The sequence below is a fragment of the Tachypleus tridentatus genome, chromosome 10 (genome assembly GCF_004210375.1).
Source record: "Tachypleus tridentatus isolate NWPU-2018 chromosome 10, ASM421037v1, whole genome shotgun sequence".
NCBI classification, from domain to species: domain Eukaryota; kingdom Metazoa; phylum Arthropoda; class Merostomata; order Xiphosura; family Limulidae; genus Tachypleus; species Tachypleus tridentatus.
This window is the reverse complement of record NC_134834.1, coordinates 9,181,194-9,194,598: the sequence shown is the minus strand read 5'-3', so window position 1 is coordinate 9,194,598 and position 13,405 is coordinate 9,181,194. Positions and strand designations below refer to the sequence as shown.

General features: G+C 32.8%; 1 protein-coding gene across 1 annotated transcript in view; it reads right to left on the bottom strand.

Moving 5' to 3' along the window:
• LOC143228729 (uncharacterized) overlaps positions 1-13,405 on the bottom strand; it is a 101,784-nt gene that overhangs the window by 47,028 nt on the left and 41,351 nt on the right. Inside the window, exons 14-19 of the mRNA XM_076460020.1 lie at positions 9,836-10,020; positions 8,858-8,960; positions 4,242-4,279; positions 3,957-4,064; positions 3,165-3,312; positions 2,038-2,085 (exon numbers count right to left, since the gene is read on the bottom strand). Coding sequence (XP_076316135.1) covers positions 2,038-2,085; positions 3,165-3,312; positions 3,957-4,064; positions 4,242-4,279; positions 8,858-8,960; positions 9,836-10,020 — 630 coding nt within the window. The remainder of the gene's footprint in view (positions 1-2,037; positions 2,086-3,164; positions 3,313-3,956; positions 4,065-4,241; positions 4,280-8,857; positions 8,961-9,835; positions 10,021-13,405) is intronic.

The following is a 13,405-nucleotide window of genomic DNA, read 5'->3' as shown; positions in this document are numbered from 1 at the left end:
CATCGACTACTTCAACAATCTATGATTCTTACCATCGACTACTTCACTAATCTATGATTCTTACCATCAACTACTTCAATAATCTATTATTCTTACCATCAACTACTTCAACAATCTATTATTCTTACCATCAGCTACTTCAATAATCTATGATTCTTACCATCAGCTACTTCAATAATCTATGATTCTTACCATCAGCTACTTCAATAATCTATGATTCTTACCATCAGCTACTTCAATAATCTATGATTCTTACCATCAACTACTTCAATAATCTATGATTCTTACCATCAACTACTTCAATAATCTATTATTCTTACCATCGACTACTTCAACAGTCTATGATTCTTACCATCGACTACTTCAACAATCTATGATTCTTACCATCGACTACTTCACTAATCTATGATTCTTACCATCGACTACTTCACTAATCTATGATTCTTACCATCGACTACTTCACTAATCTATTATTCTTACCATCGACTACTTCATGATTCTTACCATCAGCTACTTCAATAATCTATGATTCTTACCATCAGCTACTTCAATAATCTATGATTCTTACCATCAGCTACTTCAATAATCTATTATTCTTACCATCAGCTACTTCAATAATCTATGATTCTTACCATCAGCTACTTCAATAATCTATGATTCTTACCATCAACTACTTCAATAATCTATGATTCTTACCATCAACTACTTCAATAATCTATTATTCTTACCATCGACTACTTCAATAATCTATGATTCTTACCATCAGCTACTTCAATAATCTATGATTCTTACCATCAGCTACTTCAATAATCTATGATTCTTACCATCAGCTACTTCAATAATCTATTATTCTTACCATCAGCTACTTCAATAATCTATGATTCTTACCATCAGCTACTTCAATAATCTATGATTCTTACCATCAACTACTTCAATAATCTATTATTCTTACCATCAACTACTTCAATAATCTATTATTCTTACCATCAACTACTTCAACAATCTATTATTCTTACCATCAACTACTTCAACAATCTATTATTCTTACCATCAACTACTTCAACAATCTATTATTCTTACCATCAACTACTTCAACAATCTATTATTCTTACCATCAACTACTTCAACAATCTATGATTCTTACCATCAACTACTTCAATAATCTATTATTCTTACCATCAACTACTTCAACAATCTATTATTCTTGCCATCAACTACTTCAACAATCTATTATTCTTACCATCAACTACTTCAACAATCTATTATTCTTACCATCAACTACTTCAACAATCTATGATTCTTACCATCAACTACTTCAACAATCTATGATTCTTACCATCAACTACTTCAATAATCTATTATTCTTACCATCAACTACTTCAATAATCTATTATTCTTACCATCAACTACTTCACTAATCTATTATTCTTACCATCAACTACTTCACTAATCTATGATTCTTACCATCAACTACTTCACTAATCTATGATTCTTACCATCAACTACTTCACTAATCTATGATTCTTACCATCAACTACTTCACTAATCTATGATTCTTACCATCAACTACTTCACTAATCTATGATTCTTACCATCAACTACTTCACTAATCTATGATTCTTACCATCAACTACTTCACTAATCTATGATTCTTACCATCAACTACTTCACTAATCTATGATTCTTACCATCAACTACTTCAATAATCTATGATTCTTACCATCAACTACTTCAATAATCTATTATTCTTACCATCAACTACTTCAATAATCTATTATTCTTACCATCAACTACTTCACTAATCTATTATTCTTACCATCAACTACTTCACTAATCTATTATTCTTACCATTAACTACTTCAATAATCTATTATTCTTACCATCAACTACTTCAATCTATTATTCTTACCATCAACTACTTCACTAATCTATTATTCTTACCATCAACTACTTCACTAATCTATGATTCTTACCATCAACTACTTCACTAATCTATTATTCTTACCATCAACTACTTCAATAATCTATTATTCTTACCATCAGTTTCTTCTTTTCTGCTTCCTGAAGCTTTGTTTCTTTTTCTTTCTAAAATTGAGAAGTAACCACAGAAATACCTCAGTATGAAATATGTGTAACCGTAAAGAGAATTAAAATCAAAACCAATAAAAGAATAAGTTACGTAGAGCAATAAAATAAAACCTTTATTTGTGTATTTCACAAAACTCAATGTAACTTGTACACCAGTAAAGACTGAAGTATACATGTAATTAGTCACTGACTTTCATACATACACACTACTGTTCTCACCAGACTCACTTCACACGTTACTGTTCTCACCAGACTGACCTCACACGTTACTGTTCTCACCAGACTAACCTCACACGTTACTGTTCTCACCAGACTAACCTCACACGTTACTGTTCTCACCAGACTAACCTCACACGTTACTGTTCTCACCAGACTAACCTCACACGTTACTGTTCTCACCAGACTAACCTCACACACTACTGTTCTCACCAGACTAACGTCACACACTGCTGTTCTCACCAGACTAACGTCACACACTGCTGTTCTCACCAGACTAACGTCACACACTGCTGTTCTCACCAGACTAACCTCACACGCTACTGTTCTCACCAGACTAACGTCACACACTGCTGTTCTCACCAGACTAACCTCACACACTACTGTTCTCACCAGACTAACGTCACACACTGCTGTTCTCACCAGACTAACGTCACACACTGCTGTTCTCACCAGACTAACGTCACACACTACTGTTCTCACCAGACTAACCTCACACACTACTGTTCTCACCAGACTAACCTCACACACTACTGTTCTCACAAGACTAACCTCACACACTACTGTTCTCACCTGTCTCACCAGACTATCCTCACACATGTATACTATTCTGTACAGAAAACATAATACATTTTATTTATATTTTTATTAATCTTATCTATACAATCTAAACTGAAGAGACTTGTAAAATATATTACACCATTTAGTTTAAACATAAGTTAGTTAATACTCTAACCAACATGGAGACAATTCTTATATTTCCAGTGACAACAAGTTCATGATTATGTCTTTTAAATTAAACATTTAGGAATCCATAGGTAGGTAAAACATGTTTTAATCATAGAAACTAGTTAACTCACTAGAGCGATGTTTAAGTCACGTATCTGATCTTCATAATTTGATCGTTGTATGTCAAGTTCCAGCTCAGCTTCTTCCTTCAGGCCTTGTAGCTGGGTTAACATTTCAGTTCGAGCTTGGTCTCTAGCTTTGAACACTTCTTGTTTCAGTCTGTAGATGAAATGAGAGGTGAGTGTTGTTAAGGATGTACTCAATCTAACCATAGGACTCATGGTTAAGGTAACCAATCTAACCATACCACAAATACTTCAGGTAACCAATCTAACCATATGACTTAAATTATAATCACACTTTCAGTACAGATATTAGAGACTGAGCAGATATATGTTTCTTTGTAAACTACACCAAGGAAACATGTCAATGTCTTTCTTTGTAAACAACACCAAGGACACACGTCAATGTCTTTCTTTGTAAACTACAACAAGGACACACGTCAATGTCTTTCTTTGTAAACAACACCAAGGACACACGTCAATGTCTTTCTTTGTAAACTACAACAAGGACACACGTCAATGTCTTTCTTTGTAAACTACAACAAGGAAACATGTCAATGTCTTTCTTTGTAAACTACAACAAGGAAACATGTCAATGTCTTTCTTTGTAAACTACAACAAGGAAACATGTCAATGTCTTTCTTTGTAAACTACAACAAGGAAACATGTCAATGTCTTTCTTTGTAAACTACAACAAGGAAACACGTCAATGTCTTTCTTTGTAAACTACAACAAGGAAACATGTCGATGTCTTTCTTTGTAAACTACAACAAGGAAACATGTTGATATCTTTATTTTTACCTTGTTTCTTGTGCTTGTAAAAGCTCATCACGAGCAAACAAGTAATCCTTCACTGGTTCTTTGGAAGATGTGCCATTAAGTATCCCTGACTGGCATGGGTTATTAAGTCTGTAACAAAACACAATTAACACATTTTAATGGGTAGCAAGAAACCAGTCAGCAAAAACACAAAACAAAATAATTAAGATCTGTTGAATTACGTAAACAACTAAAGATATTTATTTAATGTAAATGTGATTAACTTCAGAACGAGAACAACAGAAAAGAATGCAACCTTACACTTACCTAAAGAAGTGTACACCACCAACGACAAGACGATCCCCCTGTAATTGCAAAAAAAAACTCACTAAGAATTATATTAAATTTTTAGTGTTCTGACTCTTATGCTATCAGTCAACAATGTTTAGTTTAAACATGTACTGAAACATTATCTAAGTGTTGTGACTCTTACTGCTATCAGTCAACAATGTTTAGTTTAAACATGTACTGAAACATTACCTAAGTGTTGTGACTCCTACTGCTATCAGTCAACAATGTTTAGTTTAAACATGTACTGAAACATTACCTAAGTGTTGTGACTCTTACTGCTATCAGTCAACAATGTTTAGTTTAAACATGTACTGAAACATTACCTAAGTGTTGTGACTCCTACTGCTATCAGTCAACAATGTTTAGTTTCAACATGTACTGAAACATTATCTGAGAGTTGTGACTCTTACTGCTATCAGTCAACAATGTTTAGTTTAAACATGTACTGAAACATTATCTAAGTGTTGTGACTCTTACTGCTATCAGTCAACAATGTTTAGTTTAAACATGTACTGAAACATTATCTAAGTGTTGTGACTCTTATCTCAACAATGTTTAGTTTAAACTATCAGTCAACAATGTTTAGTTTAAACATGTACTGAAACATTACCTATGTGTTGTGACTCTTACTGCTATCAGTCAACAATGTTTAGTTTAAACATGTACTGAAACATTATCTAAGTGTTGTGACTCTTACTGCTATCAGTCAACAATGTTTAGTTTAAACATGTACTGAAACATTATCTAAGTGTTGTGACTCTTACTGCTATCAGTCAACAATGTTTAGTTTAAACATGTACTGAAACATTATCTAAGTGTTGTGACTCTTACTGCTATCAGTCAACAATGTTTAGTTTAAACATGTACTGAAACATTACCTATGTGTTGTGACTCTTACTGCTATCAGTCAACAATGTTTAGTTTAAACATGTACTGAAACATTATCTAAGTGTTGTGACTCTTACTGCTATCAGTCAACAATGTTTAGTTTAAACATGTACTGAAACATTACCTAAGTGTTGTGACTCTTACTGCTATCAGTCAACAATGTTTAGTTTAAACATGTACTGAAACATTACCTAAGTGTTGTGACTCTTACTGCTATCAGTCAACAATGTTTAGTTTAAACATGTACTGAAACATTACCTAAGTGTTGTGACTCCTACTGCTATCAGTCAACAATGTTTAGTTTAAACATGTACTGAAACATTACCTAAGTGTTGTGACTCTTACTGCTATCAGTCAACAATGTTTAGTTTAAACATGTACTGAAACATTACCTAAGTGTTGTGACTCTTACTGCTATCAGTCAACAATGTTTAGTTTAAACATGTACTGAAACATTACCTAAGTGTTGTGACTCCTACTGCTATCAGTCAACAATGTTTAGTTTAAACATGTACTGAAACATTACCTAAGTGTTGTGACTCTTACTGCTATCAGTCAACAATGTTTAGTTTAAACATGTACTGAAACATTACCTAAGTGTTGTGACTCTTACTGCTATCAGTCAACAATGTTTAGTTTAAACATGTACTGAAACATTATCTAAGTGTTGTGACTCTTACTGCTATCAGTCAACAATGTTTAGTTTAAACATGTACTGAAACATTATCTAAGTGTTGTGACTCTTACTGCTATCAGTCAACAATGTTTAGTTTAAACATGTACTGAAACATTATCTAAGTGTTGTGACTCTTACTGCTATCAGTCAACAATGTTTAGTTTAAACATGTACTGAAACATTATCTAAGTTTAGTTTAAACATGTACTGAAACATTATCTAAGTGTTGTGACTCTTACTGCTATCAGTCAACAATGTTTAGTTTAAACATGTACTGAAACATTATCTAAGTGTTGTGACTCTCTTACTGCTATCAGTCAACAATGTTTAGTTTAAACATGTACTGAAACATTATCTAAGTGTTGTGACTCTTACTGCTATCAGTCAACAATGTTTAGTTTAAACATGTACTGAAACATTATCTAAGTCAACAATGTTTAGTTTAAACATGTACTGAAACATTACCTAAGTGTTGTGACTCTTACTGCTATCAGTCAACAATGTTTAGTTTAAACATGTAGTGTTGTGACTCCTACTGCTATCAGTCAACAATGTTTAGTTTAAACATGTACTGAAACATTACCTAAGTGTTGTGACTCTTACTGCTATCAGTCAACAATGTTTAGTTTAAACATGTACTGAAACATTACCTAAGTGTTGTGACTCTTACTGCTATCAGTCAACAATGTTTAGTTTAAACATGTACTGAAACATTACCTAAGTGTTGTGACTCTTACTGCTATCAGTCAACAATGTTTAGTTTAAACATGTACTGAAACATTATCTAAGTGTTGTGACTCTTATTGCTATCAGTCAACAATGTTTAGTTTAAACATGTACTGAAACATTACCTATCTAAGTGTTGTGACTCTTACTGCTATCAGTCAACAATGTTTAGTTTAAACATGTACTGAAACATTATCTAAGTGTTGTGACTCTTACTGCTATCAGTCAACAATGTTTAGTTTAAACATGTACTGAAACATTATCTAAGTGTTGTGACTCTTACTGCTATCAGTCAACAATGTTTAGTTTAAACATGTACTGAAACATTATCTAAGTGTTGTGACTCTTACTGCTATCAGTCAACAATGTTTAGTTTAAACATGTACTGAAACATTATCTAAGTGTTGTGACTCTTACTGCTATCAGTCAACAATGTTTAGTTTAAACATGTACTGAAACTTTATCTAAGTGTTGTGACTCTTACTGCTATCAGTCAACAATGTTTAGTTTAAACATGTACTGAAACATTATCTAAGTGTTGTGACTCTTACTGCTATCAGTCAACAATGTTTAGTTTAAACATGTACTGAAACATTATCTAAGTGTTGTGACTCTTACTGCTATCAGTCAACAATGTTTAGTTTAAACATGTACTGAAACATTATCTAAGTGTTGTGACTCTTACTGCTATCAGTCAACAATGTTTAGTTTAAATATGTACTGAAACATTACCTAAGTGTTGTGACTCTTACTGCTATCAGTCAACAATGTTTAGTTTAAACATGTACTGAAACATTACCTAAGTGTTGTGACTCTTACTGCTATCAGTCAACAACGTTTAGTTTAAACATGTACTGAAACATTACCTATGTGTTGTGACTCTTACTGCTATCAGTCAACAATGTTTAGTTTACACATGTACTGAAACATTACCTAAGTGTTGTGACTCCTACTGCTATCAGTCAACAATGTTTAGTTTAAACATGTACTGAAACATTATCTAAGTGTTGTGACTCTTATTGCTATCAGTCAACAATGTTTAGTTTAAATATGTACTGAAACTTTATCTAAGTGTTGTGACTCTTACTGCTATCAGTCAACAATGTTTAGTTTAAACATGTACTGAAACATTATCTAAGTGTTGTGACTCTTACTGCTATCAGTCAACAATGTTTAGTTTAAACATGTACTGAAACATTATCTAAGTGTTGTGACTCCTACTGCTATCAGTCAACAATGTTTAGTTTAAACATGTACTGAAACATTATCTAAGTGTTGTGACTCTTACTGCTATCAGTCAAGAATGTTTAGTTTAAACATGTACTGAAACATTATCTAAGTGTTGTGACTCTTACTGCTATCAGTCAACAATGTTTAGTTTACACATGTACTGAAACATTACCTAAGTGTTGTGACTCTTACTGCTATCAGTCAACAATGTTTAGTTTAAACATGTACTGAAACATTACCTAAGTGTTGTGACTCCTACTGCTATCAGTCAACAACGTTTAGTTTAAACATGTACTGAAACATTACCTAAGTGTTGTGACTCCTACTGCTATCAGTCAACAACGTTTAGTTTAAACATGTACTGAAACATTACCTATGTGTTGTGACTCTTACTGCTATCAGTCAACAATGTTTAGTTTACACATGTACTGAAACATTACCTAAGTGTTGTGACTCTTAACTTATGAAACTTCTCGCTTATTCGTGAAATATAAACAAAAAGAGAAACTTTAATTTTATTATTGTATACAATTAAAATGAATACAAGAAATACAAGAGTCAGTAGCTGAAAAACATATGTTGTCTTTCTGGGATTGTACAATTATTACATAATCATATCGTTTTAAATGTGTGTAAACACAAAAATATGCACACATAAGCACAGGTGCTGTTTTCTTATTTTTTTTCTTCTCATTTTTACTATCCTCAAATGTCTGCAGTAAAACTTTACTTTTCTTAAATATTCAGAGTTTTATTTTGTTTTGAATTTCGCTCAAAGCTACATGAGGGCTATTTGCACTAGCCGTCCCTAATTTAATAGCATAAGACTAGAGGAAAGATAGCTAGTCTTCACCACCCACTGCTAACTCTTGGACTACTCTTTTACCAACAAATTGTGGGATTGATGGTCACATTATAACACTCCCATGGCCGAAAGGGTGAGCATGTTTGGTGCAACGTGGATTCGAACTCGCAACCCTCGGGTTACGAGTCGAGCACCTTAACCACCTGGCCATGCCGGGTCTTGCACAGAGGAGAAAGAAAGAGAACCAGTGATAATATAAATACTTACATGCCGTAAAACTGTTGATTCTGTAACTTCTTGTCCATTTACATAAACAGGAGCATTTGACATTGGAATCACTTTAACTTCTCTTTCATTATTTTCCAAAATGCTGAAAAGAGTGGTTGTTAGTTTGTGACTTCTCTCCACAATAGTAGTATAAGTGAAGACATAGTTTAGATATAACAAGTCATAAAATATTTCATAGTTTACTGTTCCTGGTTATCAAAGAAACAACAGAAATGGTTTGGGTTCAGCACCTTTTTTTTTCTTTTCAGTTACAAAGAAATCTCAGGATTTTTGAAAGTTGTATACTTAGTCTCTGGTTCCAAGTTTTTTTAAAGCACACAAAATTACCATAAATACAATAAAAAAACTAACATTACATGACCATTGACCATTCTGTCCTTGGTGGTATCATTTAACAAATGTTTTTTTGTTTTTTTTTCAATTAGAACATGAAACTTGTAATCGTCTGCCCTAAAGACTGAAAATGTAGGAAAAATGTCTTAATAAAAAATTAACTTTCATCGAAGTTGGTTAACTTCAAAATTATCAAACAAAAAAGAATCATTTTGACCTTGACCTCTAACCTCAAAAAGGTTAATCATGTCTAGAGCTTTCTCTTTAATACCTGTGGCATAAGTTTGGTCAAAAGCTATTTATCTAACCTTGAGATAACCTGCCTACGAGACTGCGTTAGACAAAAAGTCAAACAAATACGCTCTCTTCTGATTTACAGTGCAGTCTTAAGAACTATACTTCTGCATTGGAACAAAGTTTTATCACAATGAACATGTTTAATAGCTAAACTTCAAAAAACTTCAATTATTAATTCAGAAACTTTAAAAACAGATAAATTTATAAAAATAGGTTTTACTTCACAAAATTATTTCATAGATCAATTTTTTTTCACATCAGTGCCCAACTTATTTGTATATATCAATCTACGTATGGGTGTGCACATTACAACAAAACACAACTCACCAGTGTTCCCTAATAAGAAGATTTCCATGTAGTTGAATCTCAACATCACTCGAGTTGTCCTTCCTACCAATGCGAGTCCGTCCAGGGTGAAGAAGATATAATAGGGTTTCTGACAACTGAGGGTCCTCATTTAAGTTCACCAAACAAGGACTTTTCCCATCAACCCTCAAGGCAATTCCTTCTCTCTACATTAATAAAATTAAACCGTAAGAAAGGTTTTCAATTCCTCAACAACATTTTGAACCACAGTGTCAAAAAGAAATTCACAACCACGAACACTAGGATGAAGCTCAGTTTTCTAAAATATAATGTACATATATACACATATAACATGACCAAAGTTTATTTCAATATTTCTATTCATGAGCCCAAACCACAGAAATATGTTTTTAAAGAATTTTATTGACCCTCCTAGATATAACCATGAGTTATGAATTAGGTTAAACCCTTTGTTCTAATTCTGCTACTTACTTAAAATCAAAGGTATTTTAAAAATAATTTACTGGTAACCTTTTTTTTAAGTAATGATTTAGTTACTTTTATGTCATACAAATATTAATCATAAAACAATAAACAAACAGGTGAATAGAGAGAATAGAGAGTAACAAAAATAATTACTACCATGAATTTTAATGAATTAGAAGAAAATTAAGTAGAGGGAAAAAGACTTGGAAAGTTTACAAGCTTTGATTTGTTTAAGTGAGAAAGAATAATAATCAATTATTAAAATAATTAATTGAACTTTTTGTGAAAATCTCACGTTAATGTATCATTTAGAAGTACGTTTTAAGAAGAATAAATTTTTTTCTCTCTTTATGTAAACCACCGAGAATTGTTTTACATAAACTATTGTGAACTACCACAAGAACTCGATCATTTGTAGATATGTTCTTTTTTATTGGTTTTAAGGTTAGATCTATGAAGTACAATTAAAAATTAAATAATGTTAAGGTCACATCACTGAAAGTCTAAAACTTTGTAAGTCCATCAACTTTCACAAGCATGAAAAGTAAAGTAATATTCGTGCTCAACATTGGACAGACGTGCAAACATCTGATTCTCAACACATGCTCAACACTGGACAGACGTGCAAACATCTGATTCTCAACACATGCTCAACACTGGACAGACGTGCAAACATCTGATTCTCAACACATGCTCAACATTTGACAGACGTGCAAACATCTGATTCTCAATATGATAAACACCACAATACCAAACAGATTACTTAAATATTTAAACCTGCATGGTTAACAAAGACTTACTGGTGAACGACAAATGGCATTAGATGCATTTGTTAACAATTATAGTTTGATATTTTAGTCCAATAACATTTTGATTAATGCCAATTGTTGTTAGTTTTCAATAAATAAGAAGAGATTGTGCTTGAAAACAATACATACACATGTTTAGAGAAAATTGATACTGATAGAGTAAACAAAATCATGAGGAAGGACTGCATTAAAAACAGCAAATTCAAACCTCTGATTAATCATATTAGTTTGTTATAAAACAAGTAAAAACAAATTAAACAAAAAATGTTGTACTAATTTATATCTCGCACTGCAGCGTACACCTTGACCACACTGTAGCTTGTACGCTGACCACACTGTAGCTTGCACCCTGACCACACTGTAGCTTGCACCCTGAGATCCTTTCAGCATTTCTTGTTTCAAAATTTATTTTTGTTTCGGTTTGTTTTTTCATTATAACAAACTAATATATACATACACACATGTATATTTTGTTATATACAAAAAGAAGCCTAAACAAAAATAAAAAAAATGCTGAAACAACTGAAAGGATTCCCAGAGTACAGGATATCTAGGTGTTTCAGGTGATTACAGACTTATGTTCCACGCTGCAGTACAGATACACCACCTATCTATCTTAACAGACATTTGTCAGTCTCACATGAAGAATAATTAAAATAATCCAAGGTAAGAAATAGAAATTAGGAGGGTAAGATGTAGGTGTTTATGCCCAAAATGTTCCACATCACCATTCAATGTCTGCAAACAGTTGTGGGAAGGTGACAGTATTCTAAAGTAAAGAAGAAAAAATACATAAGGTACTATATAAAAGGACTGGTAAGCCTATATATCCTCATCTGTTATCGTAGGATATTCTCAAAGCTTTCAAACAGACTTAACACAAAATATTAAGAGAAATGGGCATGTCATCATCAGAAACTACAAAAGAATCACAGATTTCTTATGATACGAGGAGCAGAATAAAACCTTGGAATTGTTGCTAAAGCTCAACATTTCCAAAGGCTTGACTAATTTTTCCATTAAACTACTGTATTCTTGGATACGTATAGTCTTCCGTCCTTTCTGTTCATCACTAAGTTTTAGAGGTATCATTTTCTAGAATAAGAAAAATGAAGATTTAACACCCCTCTAGCTGCACCAACTACAAATGTAGTTAAACTAATACATCCAGAAGATGTTACATAAACAATAAACTTTGACATTTCATTGGGAAAAATGAGTTTAGATGCAAACACACTTAAAATAATTTAGGAGTGTGATATATTTATAGTTGAGACAACGACAGAGTTTCTATTCAGAAAATAAACTACATAAACATTAAGTAATATTAAAACATCAATTCTGAAATATTTTTGAGTAAAAAGAACTGTTGGAATATTGTATTTCTAATTCCATTTTGAAGGTTTAATTGCAAATATTTATACTCGGAGTGACACAGAAGTCCAAAAAGTGACTAATGTCTACAGTGCTAGGCTAGAGTCTGACAAACATCAAAGTGACTACTGTCTACAGTGCTAGGCTAGAGTTTGATAAACATCAAAGTGACTAATGTCTACAGTGCTAGAGTTTGATAAACATCAAAGTGACTGATGTCTACAGTGCTAGGCTAGAGTTTGACAAACATCAAAGTGACTAATGTCTACAGTGCTAGGCTAGAGTTTGATATACATCAAAGTGACTAATGTCTACAGTGCAGGGCTAGAGTTTGACAAACATCAAAGTGACTAATGTCTACAGTGCTAGGCTAGAGTTTGATATACATCAAAGTGACTAATGTCTACAGTGCAGGGCTAGAGTTTGACAAACATCAAAGTGACTAATGTCTACAGTGCTAGGCTAGAGTTTGCCAAACATCAAAGCGACTAATGTCTACAGTGCTAGGCTAGAGTTTGACAAACATCAAAGTGACTAATGTCCACAGTGCTAGGTTAGAGTTTGACAAACAAAGTGACTAATGTCTACAGTGCAAGGCTAGAGTTTGACAAACATCAAAGTGACTAATGACCACAGTGCTAGGCTAGAGTTTGATATACATCAAAGTGACTAATGTCTACAGTGCTAGGCTAGAGTTTGACAAACATCAAAGTGACTAATGTCCACAGTGCTAGGTTAGAGTTTGACAAACAAAGTGACTAATGTCTACAGTGCTAGGCTAGAGCTTGACAAACATCAAAGTGACTAACGTCTACAGTGCTAGGCTAGAGTTTGATAAACATCAAAGTGACTAACGTCTACAGTGCTAGGCTAGAGTTTGATAAACATCAAAGTGACTAATGTCTACAGTGCTAGGCTAGAG